Below are 15695 nucleotides of genomic sequence, written 5' to 3' on the forward strand. Positions count from 1 at the left end.
AAATAAAAATCCAAATGGCAAAATGTAGGTAAAAAGTTTCAACAATATCGGAATGGAAGAATTTTTAGGATACATCATTTTTTCCATTGCTATTTTGCCATTTAGATTTTAAAGGGAACTGTAACTCTGAGGTATCTTAATATTATGGTTACTCATTCTAGTATTTAACAAATATGGATTTATAAGGTGTGAAAAGTAAAATTAAAAGTTTATAGAAAACAATGTTTCTATATCTTCGTATTTGCAATGTTAGTCCTGACTTATCCTTGTCTGGACTTAAATGTCATGTGCAAGAAATGGAACATCACATGAAAAAATGTTAACACAAGTTATAGCTGATTTTAGTGTTTTATTCAATGGTGTGAATTCTACAGTGATGACAGTTTCCCTTAAATTTTCTAGAGGTTAGTGGATAACCCCCTAACTCTTATACACCCAAGCAATCACAAAGCTGTACTTATAACCTGCACAGTTGCATATCAGGTACTAATACATTTTTCCACAGATAATGTGGTTCTGTCTCTTTTTGCCTGGTAGCTAGTATTTATTTTAAAGTTAAGGCTAAGGGCTCTTTTTTCCTTCCTCTACGATGTTCTTTAATTTAGTAATACCATCTGACATTTTCCAGTTCTGCAGTTAAGGATTCGAAAGAATGTGTCTCTTCTGGAATCTTGAAAAAATAAAATGACCTACTTAATAAACACAAATTATACCGCTAAAATTCGTTTAATTTAATATTATGGAATTGGAATGAAAAGTTGACATTTTCTTCCACTGGAATGGATGTTTCCTTTGAGGTTCAGTGAATATATGCTTATGAGACAATAGATTTTTCAAATGAAGCATTTCCAGGTCAAAGTCAATGGCCCATTTATTAAGAGACGTCAAACATCATATATAAAATTCTACAATAATCATGCATCTATTGTTTCGCTTTAGTGGGACAGCACTACAAACACAACATATTACCATAATTGTCATCTTTACAGTGTACATGAATTGTCAAACATCAAATATTGTGACTACTATAAGGAATCAGAATTCTCCTGGAAACTGTGGTGTAGGTAGTAATATATTTTTTTGTAAAACTAAAGCAGAAATAAAAAAAACAGGTGACACCAAATAGGCAAGTAATGCAAAAAAAAGTAAAATGTAAATGGTGCAAATACAGATAAAGAGATAAAAGCAATAAAAATAGCTAAAATGGTATACAAGAACAATTCTAGTGAAGACATTTTTGTCTTCAAATGGTAAGCTTTAGTGGGGATTCTTACCATTGCTCAGATCAGTAGATATACATCAAAAAAGAAAGTAAAAACATACAAAAATAGAGACATGCAATGTGACGGCAGACAAGAACCATTCGGCCCATCAATCTGCCGAATATTTCGAAATACTTTTAGTCCAATAGTGCAATAGGTCTAAAAATAGGACACATGCAACACCCAAAAATGGTATCACACTCACATGAAATAGAGCCATGTAAGTGTGATACCAATTTTGGCTGTTGTATGTGTTCCATTTTTTAGACTTTTGTGTTCTTGTATTTGAGCTATTTTTATTGATTTTATCACACTTGTATTTGTACCATTTTGATTTTATTTTTTGTAATACTAGCCCATTTCGCACCACCTTGTTTTATATTTCTGCTTTTGTCTCGTGTACGTCTTCTTGGGTGTTTTTGAGGGAACCCCATTACTTTGAGTTGGCTGCCTTTCATTTTGCTTTTGCATTTGCCCAATTGCTAAGCGCTATTCTTTTTTTATATATATATATATATATTTTCTGTGTCTCCAGATAACTGTGTGGAGTTTCAAAAACTGAATATGAGTAATGGAAGTCATCTTTCCTTTGTCAATGCTACATCACCTGTAATGGAGTTTTGGGAGTAAGTACATCATTTTAGTAATGCTAGCTAAATAACAATTGTGTCAAATTGTCCATGTTTGTTTAAGTTTGGAGTATATCTAAATGTTGTGCTAAGTTTTATTCCTACCCATATTTAATTAAAGTAGGGGTGCCTAAAAGGTAGATCACCAGATGTTTTAAAACAACAGCTTCCATGAAGTCGTGTCATATTGAAGGCATTCTAAAGTTATGCAAAACATCAAAAGAGTTGTAGTTCTACAACAAGAATTAAATAAACATTCTAAGCTCCATAACCACTGCAGCATTAACATGAGCTGGTCCTGCACAGCAGGGTTTAACTTAGAAGAGCTAATGGAAGCTTATAGCAGGAGCTTCCAGCTCTCCATATTGGTAGGGAAGAGGCATGGAGCAGCATCCAGTGGATCCTATGTAAGTAGTCAAACAATTAGCAGTTGATTTCATTACTTACATGGGAGGCAGCAGAGCCCTACTGGCATCAATACCATTAGAGCATACTGTAATAGTTATAGTGCTTGGAGTGTACCTTTAATTGTATTTTGGAAAAAACATACTTTTCAAGCATATTTAAGGTGTGGTCTTAGCTTTGATTTCTAAAGAGGCAAAATTAAATTTTCATCCTGAGATTGAATACCCTTTTTATGCATGAACATACCTTATTGGCCTTAGCAACTACTGCTTGACATTGAACATTGTTGCCTAATTTATTGTAATATTAATTCTCAAATCCTTTCTGTGTGTTTTTATCCCTTATTTGCTATCATTAAGGGTGTACGTTGATTGTGGATTCCTTACCCCCAAAGTGCATAACTTTGCATTTATCTACATTAAATTGAATCTGACATTTCAGTTTCCAGTCCTCCAATCTCTCTAAATCCCTCTGCAGCAAAGCAATATCCTGCTCACATTGTATTATTTTACAGAGTTTTGTGTCATCTGAAAACACTGATTCATGACGTTCACTGCCTTTTTCGAGATAATTTATAAATATGTAAAATAAAAGCGGGGCCAGGACAGAACCCTGAAGGACACCCGTCGTCACTTTTGACCAATGTACTATTAATGACAACACTCTGTACTCTCTCTTTAAGCCACAGCTCTCACAACACGAACACGAACCCTCATCCAGACAAAATTCTTTTAGTTTGAGCACTAAGCTTTGTGAGGTACTGTATCAAACGCCTTAGCAAAATCTAAGTAGATCAGATCCACTGCAACAACCTGATCTATAATTCTACTTATTCCTTTGTAAACAGCAAATAAGTTAACTTGGCATGTCCTATGTTTCATAAAACCATGCTGTTATTTGGTAATCTTTTCTTCCCAGTGAATTCCTGAATGTTATCCCTTAATAACCCTTCACATAATTTCCCTGTCATAGAAGTCAGGCTCACAGGTCTATTATTTCCAGGCAAAGATTTTGAACCCTTTTTGAATACAGGAACCCCAACTGCCTTCCTCCTATCCTCATGTTCAATTCCTGAAATAAAAGAATCCTGAACGATTAAAATCAGAGGTTTACTTATTTCCACACTTTGCTTCTTACATACTCATGGGTGAATACCATCAGGCCCTGGGGCTTTGCTTACATTAACTTGAGTCATCCAATCACAGTTTTTTTTGCAGCAATTATTTGCATATCTCTTGCCATAAGTTCCTCCTAAATATTTATTGGGGCAAAATTGTTATTTACAATTTCTGCCTTTTCCTGGTCTACATGAGCTATCTCACCCATCTCTGACTTCAATAATTGCGAAAATTAGGTCCATGTTCATCAATAAATAATAACATTGGAAGTTGTCAGAATTCAGACTGATTGGGTGATTGGAAGAAATTCCAATTTCCAAGCCGCTAACTGCCAGCATTTTGGAGGACCCGACTTGTTCAGTTCTCGATTCCTAGTATTGGCTCTGGCACCAGAAAGAAAGGGATGGAATAGAGAAGAGGCAATTTTCTCTAGACAAGAGGTCTGACTAATCAATGTGGACTTGATCTCCTGCCCAATCTAGAGGTAGCAATAAAATATGATTGATAGTTATTTGACAGCCACTAAATGTTGATTATGTTCACAGATTAAGTAAAGGGACAAATAAGGGAAAAAAAGAGGAGCAATAAAACAATTATACTTCCAAGCAGGATTTTTCTAGACACTTTGAATTCATCTCCTGAGAGAGACAGACCATCAGTGATCCTGTGTGTTAACCCTTTCCGTGCTTGTGTTGGAGTGGGAGATATAATTGATTCTATTGTGATACTTAGGCTTAGTGTACAGCGTTATCTAGCTAGCAGTTGCTGCCAGCGCCACTTGAGCCAAGATTGAGAGGGAGATAGGAGATTGGCAGGCACTTTTTCATGTTCTTAATTCGAAACTCGGTAATGAATATACAGTTGTCAAACGTTGTTGGTTTTCTTGTTATCTGTTTAGAGGAAAGAACATTCTTCTTTTGGGGAGTGTGGTATTCAATAACAAATAAAAAACATATTTTTGCTTAGCTTGGGTCATGGATTCTAGTGTGAGAAAATGTTTAACTTTCTGTTGTATTTAGCTAGCAGCTACTGACAGAGGCACTTGAAACAAGTGGGAGATTAGCAGGCATTTTGTCACTGATCCTAGTATGAGACTTGCTTACCAAAATACAACATACAGTTACAAGGAACAGTGCACATAGAAAATCAAAATGCAGTTTTAAATTATACAAGGTTACTTAAACACACCTATCTTATCAAACAAATATGGGGATTCATTTATATTATGTATATTATATATTATAAATATATAATTTAGATATAATTAGTTTATTGTGTTAATCAATTATATATTGGGGATGCATCTGACAACTCAGGCAATGCCCTTACAGTTAATCCTACCAATCTAGCTGATCTGAGTCATGTGATGGCAATGTCACCACAATCACATGACTCGGATCAACTGGATTGGCTGCAGGGGCACTGCATGCATTGCCAGGCAGCCCACTCCGATTTGATTCGACGAGGTGAGTAAGATTCGGTGGATGCTGGGGCATAGATATTAAGACGTTAAGATGTTATCATCAAGATTGTTAAAGCCCATGGCATTCAGGACGTAATGACACATAACCGGGTTAAAAGATAATTATTTGGTTTATAGAGAACAAATGTTAGTTCACCGATTATGTAGTATATAATGTATCTGGAGTATATCTACTATATATTATTGAAACTTTGTTTTTGTCAAAATTCTATTTAGTGAAATTAATAATAGTTAATACGTTTTTTGTAAAAACCTATGCACCAAATAATACAATTCACTTATTATACTACTAAAATGCTAAGATATAGAAAATACAATTAATTTAGCAAGAAGCAACATCAAAGTCACTACCATGTTACAATACTAAGAAGGCATTTAGTGTGGCTTAATTAAGATATCGCCAGTATGTCCAATAAAATATCACCAGTACTGAAATGTAGACTGTGACCACATCACACAATATTGTGAATTCCTTGTTAACTAACATATCACCAGCATATACAACTATAATACAATTATATTTGAAGTCCGTTCATATTTTAAAGTTTACCTTTATAGAGCTGAAACACAACAAAATCTAATCTGTATTCTCTTTGATTGCAGTATGAAACACTGAGATTGTCCTAATAATAATAAAAATGCCTCAAAATGATAATTATTGTAATGTGATAATGAATGTTTGTTATGATTCTGTAATGTCCCTTTAAGAAAGAGTTACATAATTGTTTTAAAGGCATAACTAGTTGTATATTAAGAAGTACATTTTTGGATTAATCTGTCCTCCTTATAAAAAAGGAACTGGCCCCTGCACAATGGAGCATAATTTAATAGAGCATGGGTCAGTTTAACTTCATGAGGCCAAACACAATTAAATGTCCCCTACAAGCTACTCATCTACCTTATACATAAATTTAGAATAAAGGTTATATAAGTATTGCAGAGACCCATATAACTGGGCAGTTTTTCACACTTCTAGAGATATTTTGCTGCAAGTTATTCTATAACGAGCCCAGAGTTATCTCATGGGGAGAAAAGTGTTCTGTTATAATTATAGAAAATATAATTATTAGAGGGGAAGCGTAAAATGTAATTAAGAGTACAGATTTTTTTTTTTTTCATTTTTTGCTCAGAATATGGTCCCAGGAGCAGGCTGTGGTTTAAAAACCAGGTTCCAATGTTTTTCAACTCTTCCTCTTCATTGCCTCTGTAATATTTTAATATTAGACATAACTGATGTACAGTTAGATTGTCATTAAGCACTTGTTTGCATTCTTAAGGTAACAGAGAGCAATTTGTCATTATGACTGCTACCACTAAGGTGACAAGCTGAACATTGAAATACAGACTAAGGCATAGGGCAGAGATATGATATGCATTATTACAAATACAAAAAGAGAAGTCCTGCGCTTAAGCAGCAAGGACTACAACACACATCAGCCCCAATATATAGTAAAAACCAAAGAAAAGAAAAACGTTACCTGCGCTTTCTCCTTAATCCTTATGTATATTTAGACAAATGGAGGTCATTTAGTTGCTCCAATGGCCATTGGAGGGAATGCCCGCCTGCCAACGTCAAGGCAGACCCCCCCTAAGCGGGTCCTAACACTGACCCTTCAGCCTGCTTCCTTGAGCTTCTGGCAAAGATATCTCTAATGAGACAGAAAGGGGTATTTTTTATATACACCCCTATACTTATTAACCCTTAATAGGGAACACATGGGATGGGTAGCAGCATTGTAACCAGGCTGTGTGATACAAAGTAAATACAAATACAAAAAGAGAAGTCCTGCGCTTAAGCAGCAAGGACTACAACACACATCAGCCCCAATATATAGTAAAAACCAAAGCATGATATGCATTATTGCTTTAATAGATTCATTTTGACACTTTACTTTTTTGAATTGTGTATTTGATCACATTAATTTTGCATTTTATATATTCACAATGATCTTACAACGGATTATTAAAATACACTTTAGCACATTTAACACTAGCACTATTTAATTTGTCTCCCACATTGGAATTAGTGTAGGACCCACTTATATTGGGGTACTGTGAAGTAGTGATGGGCTTAACACAGTATAACCATATGGTGGAACTGAATCCCCATATGTGTTTACTAACATAGGCGGTTTTACGTACCCTTATAAAATTTAAAACTGTATTTTTATTTATTCACTTAGTCTGTATTTTGTATACATTTTGGTCTCTATGACAGCACCATTACTGAGAAATGCATGTTCGGGGTTCGTCACCAATTCTCTTTTTTTCTTTAATTTGTCATTTAAACAATTAAAGTATTGACAGAATTATTTTCTAAATCAAGAAACGTGTGGACCTTGTCAGAAGTAGCCACATTGGTGAGGAAACCCAAACAGTAAATGTAACATAAACATAAAATTGAAAACAAACAAAAAGAAACACATTTCCCAGCTGTAGATTCAAAACTAAATTAGCATTCTCATTGTCAGGTGAATCAACAATATAAATTAATTATCCAGCAAGAAACAACGGTGTATTTGTTTTCAACACCCAATGCTAAAAAAAAGTAATTTAGGCTGAAAAAAATGTCCAGAATAGGATAAGATGGCTTCTTTAGACAGAAAATTCTACATCTTTCTTAGTCTTTTGCTGACCCTTTCCTATGCTATAATAACCCTTTCCTATGCTATATATGAAATCTCCTCTCTCTCAAGTCTAAATACGCGACCCCTTATCCTTTGTACAGACCTGTTAATGAACTGTTCACCAGTTGCCTTTTTTCTAAAGTAAACAAGTCTAAAATAAGAAGTTGGAATATTATACAGTATGTAAATAGAGACAGATCTTGTATGCTAAAGAAATTACTAAACAATATGTTAGTGCTCCATCTGGATTTAAATAGGTCATTGCAGGATGTGACTAGCACACTGCAATATTCTTCAATATGTAAAATTAGCGGTATTTGATTTGACCAAACATATGCAGAACTGAAGAGTTCTCTCTGGGAACAAAGTCACACTATGATAAGGTAATGGGCAAGACATTTCCTGAATTAAGGACAACAAATGCAAATTAATGTGATGCACTTGGGCAACTTGAAGCAGCGTGTCATACCATAACCGAAGCTCTGTCTAGAAAGAAGCACTACTCTCAGTTGTTCATAACTTCCTGAATTATGATTTACGTAGTTAGTTAGTTAGTTAATGAAATACATTTGGGAATTAGAGATGTAGTTCTGTGAAGAATGTAAGAGGACTAACTGTTATTGTGTTAAGCAATAGTACTATTTCTTGCAAGAGTCTGATTCCCAAATTGAAATTAATTCTCTCTAATAAAGCTATACTATGATTAGGATATCTCTTGAAATTACATGTCATCCTCAAATGTACTCTATAGATCTCATTATTAGAGGAATAATTGAAATCAGATTTCCCATGGTACAAGAATTGACAAGTTAGACATCTGGTAGAGCCACATCAAAAATTCCCAGATCCAAGAGGGATCTACCAGCTCTACCAGATATCTCTTGAAATTAGCTAGTTGAAGAAACGTTGGTGGTTATTATGTAAAAGTGCAATTATGGAGCAGAAACTTAAGCAAGATACAAGATATGTTCAGCTTTAAACAAACAAAGCCTACTAAACTAGTGGCTCTATTTTAATGCACAGGAAGATATTTGATGTTATGCCATCTCTACAGCCCCTTCAATCACAGCACTCCACTACCAACTTTTGTTCCAGGTTAAAGACTACATGTTGAGCAAGAAGGCAAGCACCTTATTGAATGCTGACAGCCCAATGATGCTACAGGAGAGTAGAAGGCATGCACAATGGGAGCTGGGGAGAAAACACAATGGAGGAAAAACAGTGTAAAAATTGACAAGAGTGAGAAACAATGGGTGAATAGACAGAGGCAAAAGAACTAAGGAGAGATACAATGCATAAGGGGTACCTATGCGGGGGGGGGGGGGGGATAGGCAGTTAGAGACAAGTAATGGGGGCTCAGATATTCTAAAAGTACACCTACATTTTGCGCAGGTCTCCTGAAGGCCTAAGATTAGCCTAAAAAAAAGGATGAAAATTTCAAATATATGAGATGATTAAAATAAACCTTAATCATCATCCTTTAATCTTTATATATAGAAATCTTTGGCGTGTTGACACACTAATGCAGAGAACTAATTACCAACCCGAAATGAAGGAAATACTCCAACCAATTTGCAATGACGGGTTCTTGGAACACATTGATTGCATTTATACAATGCGAGCCAAGCACTAAACAATCTTTACAAGGTGGCAAGTTAGTTTGTTTTCATTCTTATTTCATTTTTAAAAAGTATACATTCACTTATAGTGATGTCCCGAATGGCGAATAGTTCCCGGCGAACCTCGCATGTTCGCATTTGTCGCGGACGGCAAACATATGCGATGTTCGGTCCGCCCCCTATTCGTCATCATCGAGTAAACTTTGACCCTGTACCTCACAGTCAGCAGACACATTCTAGCCCATCAGCAGCAGACCCTCCCAGACCCTCCCACCTCCTAGACAGCATACAATTTAGATTAATTCTGAAGCTGCATTCATTTTTTTTTTTGTATTTTTTTTTTGTGTTTATTATACATTATCCTCCATAGCCAGTAACCTGTGTTTATTATACATTATCCCCCATAGCCAGTAACCTGTGTTTATTATACATTATCCCCCCATAGCCAGTAACCTGTGTTTATTATACATTATCCCCCCATAGCCAGTAACCGGTGTTTATTATACATTATCCTCCCATAACCAGTAACCTGTGTTTATTATACATTATCCCCCCACAACCAGTAACCTGTGTTTATTATACATTATCCCCCCATAGCCAGTAACCTGTGTTTATTATACATTATCTCCCCATAGCCAGTAACCTGTGTTTATTATACATTATCCTCCCATAGCCAGTAACCTGTGTTTATTATACATTATCCCCCCACAACCAGTAACCTGTGTTTATTATACATTACCCCCCCATAGCCAGTAACCTGTGTTTAGTATACATTATCCTTCCCATAGCCAGCAACCTGTGTTTATTATACATTATCCCACCATAGCCAGTAACCTGTGTTTATTATACATTATCCTCCCATAGCCAGTAACCTGTGCTTATTCTACATTATCTCCCCCATAGCCAGTAACCTGTGTTTATTATACATTATCCACCCACAACCAGTAACCTGTGTTTATTATACATTATCCCCCCACAACCAGTAGCCTGTGTTTATTATACATTACCCCCCCATAGCCAGTAACCTGTGTGTATTATACATTATCCTCCCACAGCCAGTAACCTGTGTTTATTATACATTATCCTCCCATAGCCAGTAACCTGTGTTTATTATACATTATCCCCCACAACCAGTAACCTGTGTTTATTATACATTATCCCCCATAGCCAGTAACCTGTGTTTAGTATACATTATCCTTCCCATAGCCAGCAACCTGTGTTTATTATACATTATCCCACCATAGCCAGTAACCTGTGTTTATTATACATTATCCTCCCATAGCCAGTAACCTGTGCTTATTCTACATTATCTCCCCCATAGCCAGTAACCTGTGTTTATTATACATTATCCACCCACAACCAGTAACCTGTGTTTATTATACATTATCCCCCCACAACCAGTAGCCTGTGTTTATTATACATTACCCCCCCATAGCCAGTAACCTGTGTGTATTATACATTATCCTCCCACAGCCAGTAACCTGTGTTTATTATACATTATCCTCCCATAGCCAGTAACCTGTGTTTATTATACATTACCCCCCCATAGCCAGTAACCTGTGTGTATTATACATTATCCCCCATAGCCAGTAACCTGTGTTTATTATACATTATCCTCCCACAGCCAGTAACCTGTGTTTATTATACATTATCCTCCCATAGCCAGTAACCTGTGTTTATTATACATTATCCCCCACAACCAGTAACCTGTGTTTATTATACATTATCCCCCCATAGCCAGTAACCTGTGTTTAGTATACATTATCCACCCATAGCCAGTAACCTGTGTTTATTATATGTTATCCCTCCCATAGCCAGTAACCTGTGTTTATTATACATTACCCCCCCATAGCCAGTAACCTGTGTTTATTATACATTATCCCCCCCATAGCCAGTAACCTGTGTTTATTATACATTATCCCCCATAGTCATTTATCGTTGGACCTAGGCAGCATGATATCTTAGGCCGGCCCAGAGAGTGAGTGAGTGAGTGAGTGAATAATATAATATATATGTTCAGAAACATATTACTAATATATGTAAATCGGGTTCATGCAAAGAGGGTGAAAAGGTATTAAAGAAAAACACACTTATTGCATCAAATTTACAAAGCCAAACTTTTAAAAGCTTTCCTCATTTCTTTCTCGGGATAAGGAATATATCGGTTGTAGACTGAGGATTTCCATCTGCCCAATCTTTTAATAATATGCACTGGAGTGTCAGTGTTGAAGGAGACCGAAGCTGCCCCTATTCTAAATGAAAGACCCGAGACATGGATACAACCCAATCTTAGGAGTAGTGTTCTGATGTAGAAGATTAATTTAGCCGTAGTCAGAGGGATTCAGTGAGAGTAGTGGTGAAATGTGTGTGGCATGACTGAGTGTGGGTAAGTAAGAGTCAAGTATTTTAACTGGGCACTATGTCTAGGTGGGATAAAGTGGTATAGCAGATGGATGAGTAGTTTGGTTCGTTTTAGAGGTTTGTAGAGAAAGTATATAGTGATCACGATTTTTAGCGATATCCAATATTTTTAAGGTGGTCCCAGTGCCACCACTCATATCTGGTGAGACAATAGCTTGCATTTAAAAAAAAAACAAAAAAACTTTTTTGACTGTAATATAATAGCAGTCAGTTTCCTTCACACGTGTGCGTTTCAGGGCCTGCCAGGGCACAGTGTCACACCAGTGCAACTCATATCTGGTGTAACAGTAGTGTACATTTAAAAAACAAAATACAGAGGGCTTGTTGTCACCTTTCGGGGACCCTTGGTGTTGTACGTGGCTGGGTGGCGGAAGAGACCTTCAATGACATCAGTGAGGACAAGAAACGGGACATGGCTAGCTTGGTATCCAAACTTGTGCAAATGGGGAGTTTGCGGTTGTGCAAATGGACTGTTTGCGGTTGTTTGCGGTGCGTTAAACGGGGAGTTTGGTCTGTCACTGTGAAGCGGGCGTAACCCTTACACTACCTGATCGATACAACATCATACCTGATGTTTTAAAGCACGTTATTCCAAACAATTTAGGAATGTTAGGTGATTTATGCCCTTTATGGATTAAAACCAGACTCTGCATCAACTATGTAATTTTCCATGGGAGTTTTGCCATGCATCCCCCTCCGGCATGCCACAGTCCAGGTGTTAATCCCCTTGAAACAACTTTTCCATCACTATTGTGGCCAGAAAGAGTCCCTGTGGGTTTTAAAATTCGCCTGCCTATTGAAGTCTATGGCGGTTCGCCGGGTTCGCCCTTTCGCGAACATTTGCGGAAGTTCACGTTCGCCATTCGCAAACGGAAAATTTCATGTTCGCGACATCACTATTCATTTACCTTCAAATATACTTAGAATTCCATTTTACTGTACTTATCCTATACTACATTTAATGGAAAACTAAATATTATATCTGTCTGTCTGTCTCCAGAGATATTGAACTATATATTGTATTTTCGTTTATTTTTGTTGCCTATTTATATCATCCGAGAATTCCTTAAGGTACTACTCCCTCTCTCCATAACACACATCATCTGTTGGACCAGAACAGAGAGACTTTTATTTGGGTTGTTTGAGCTGTATCCAATACACAACTATACATGCTAGAAATCTGCTTCACTACATTTTAAAAAAAATGCATACACACCTTAGAGAGACACACACACACAAACCAGGCCGGGTGCAAGGATTTTTGCCGCCCTAGACAACAAAAATGTTGCCGCCACATTCACTTCACAGTGGTCATGTAGGTTTAATCCCACAAGATAAAACATTGCCTTACCTTGAAGGGTTAAACAAGACTCTAGTGGCGGTCACACTGACAGCCACTAGAGACACCTCTGCTATAATGCCATGTAACTATGAGAAGCATTGGAAATGCATAGCCCTTCAGGTCCCCAATGCTCCTGTATGAGGAACATTGGATTTGACCATTGTTGCCCCATTGGTGACATTGAGCGCGGTAAGGAGGCAAGAGGGAGTCTTGGTGGTTGATAAATTTAATTAACCCCCCCACCCTTTTTTCTTTTTAACTAATTTTTAAGGTGGGGGTGAACTTGAATCTATGTAGGGACAGAGACACTATAGTATTTTGGATACAGGTTTAGATTCCTAACACTGTAGTGTTCTATTAAAAGTATTGATTTAAAAAAAATACAAAAAATTATCCTTTTTGCCCAAATGCAATCACCGATAGATAGATGCATACATACATATGTACACACACAAACACTCACACACATTCACTCATTTACACACGATGGTCCACACAATTACAATCAGTGACCAATGCAAACCCAAATTCACTGACTCACCCAGAGTGGCACACAAACACTGACTCAAGCAGACATACACTAACTCGTGTAGACTGACATACACACACATACACTGGCACAATCATACACAAACACACACAGACACACTGACTGATGCAGATTGACATACACACACACAGACCCATTCAGACACAAACACAGACCAAAGCAGACACACACTTTACCCAAGCAGACACACACACTTTACCCAAGCAGGCACATACACTTTACCCAAGCAGACACCCACACTGATCCAGACACACACACACACACACACAGACCCAAGCAGATACACACACTTACCCAAGCATGCACACACACATACCCATACCCACTGATCCAGACACACATATACTGACCCAAGCAGACACACAAAGACCCAAGCACACACACACACACTGATGAAGACACACACACTGACCCAAGCAGACACACACACACTGACCAAATCACATATATACACACACACACACACACTGACTCAAGTAGACACACATACTGATCCAAGCAGACACACACACTGACCTAAGCACACACACACACACGCACGCACAAACACTGATCCAAGCACACACACACACACACTGATCCAAGCAGACACACACATATACACACTAATCCATGCACACACACACACACACACACACACTGATCCAAGCACACACACACACATATACACACTGATCCAAGCACACACACACACATATACACACTGATCCAAGCATACACATACACTGACTGAAACAGGCTGACACTGACGCATACACACACACTGATCCAAGCACACACAAACACACACACATACATACACACTGATCCAAGCATACACACACACACTGAAACAGGCTGACACTGACACACACACACACACAAACACACACATATCCAAGCAGACACACACACTGGTCCAAGCACACAGACACACACACACGCAGCCTCTTAAGTAGAGCCCCCAAGGCCGCCTAATCGGCCTATAGGATGTGCCGGTCCAGACAAAAACACAAACTTCATATATTTGAGGTATCATTTCTAAAGTGTTTTGGATTTCAGGTTTAATAGTTTCTCACAAAATAGAGGCACAACCTGATTATTTAATTTGTTTTATTTAACATATTTCCTGCAAATAAATAAAACCATCACTCTCTTATTAATACAAAAGCATTACATAAGTAGGTTTGTCATTTAATGAACCGCATGTTTATCAGTTGATTAAAAGGCTAATTTTCCCTTTAACCCCTTAAGGACCAAACTTCTGGAATAAAAGGGAATCATGACATGTCACACATGTCATGTGTCCTTAAGGGGTTAAACATCTCTAATGCACTTTTGTTGAGTTTGTAATCAGTAAAATAATTTAAAGTGGTGATTGCCTTTTTTGGGCTTTAAAGTCGTAAAAAGTGAAAACAAATGGAATCTTTGTGCTAGGAGAATTTGCATTGCAATTAGCCAAGCTGTGCAGTGAATGATACAATCTTGCCTTCTTTATTGTCCCACTCCATTCAGCACAAATAGCTTTTTCTTTTTTTTAATACAATTAAAATGCTACAATTAATTTCCTGTTCTTAGCCCCAATACAATACCAATTGACCAGAATGCTGGTGTTATGCAGCTGCAAATCTGAATTAGCTTCCTAATATTGCAAAATGTTACAGATTCAGTTAAAGGGTACTAACACATGCCAATGCTTAACCTCTGCAGTTGTTACAATATGGGTCATCCATTAACAGCGAAGAGCAGAGGTGTAAATTGCCCTGCCCCCTTTCCCCCCCATACTTCTCCCTCCCCCCCTGCCCCTCCATGTGTCACATTCACACACCCGAGACCCTCCATGTGTTTAATTCATTCCCCACAGGCTGCGTGTGGCATGGTTTGGGGGGGGGGGGGGGGGGGGAGGGGGGGAGGAGTATAACAGAATTGAAGGGGTTCATGTGATAGGGTGAAAGGGGGCGAGTGTGACAGAGTGATAGAGAATGAGTGTGACAGTGTCACTGTAAGAGAAGGTGAGTACGATAGGGTGAATATGGCAGAGTGATGGGATGTGAGTATGGCATGGGTGAGTGATAGGATTGGGCGAGTAATTGTGAGTGTGGCAGGGTGAAGGGTAGTGACAGTGTGTGTGTGTTGGGGTGAGAGTTATACAGGCACACATGCAGATAAACAGACAAACACACACTGACATACATGCAGATAAACACCATATAACACATGCAGATAAATACACGGACACACATGCAGATAAACATACTCT

At 37.6% G+C, this 15695-nt stretch overlaps 1 protein-coding gene across 1 annotated transcript in view; it reads left to right on the forward strand.

Moving 5' to 3' along the window:
* Positions 1–15695, forward strand: part of SLC6A11 (solute carrier family 6 member 11) — a 218206-nt gene that overhangs the window by 70028 nt on the left and 132483 nt on the right. The window contains exon 5 of the mRNA XM_063426928.1: positions 1798–1888. Within this exon, the coding sequence (XP_063282998.1) occupies positions 1798–1888 (91 nt within the window). The remainder of the gene's footprint in view (positions 1–1797; positions 1889–15695) is intronic.

The sequence above is a fragment of the Pelobates fuscus genome, chromosome 7, assembly GCF_036172605.1.
Source record: "Pelobates fuscus isolate aPelFus1 chromosome 7, aPelFus1.pri, whole genome shotgun sequence".
Lineage (NCBI taxonomy): Eukaryota > Metazoa > Chordata > Amphibia > Anura > Pelobatidae > Pelobates > Pelobates fuscus.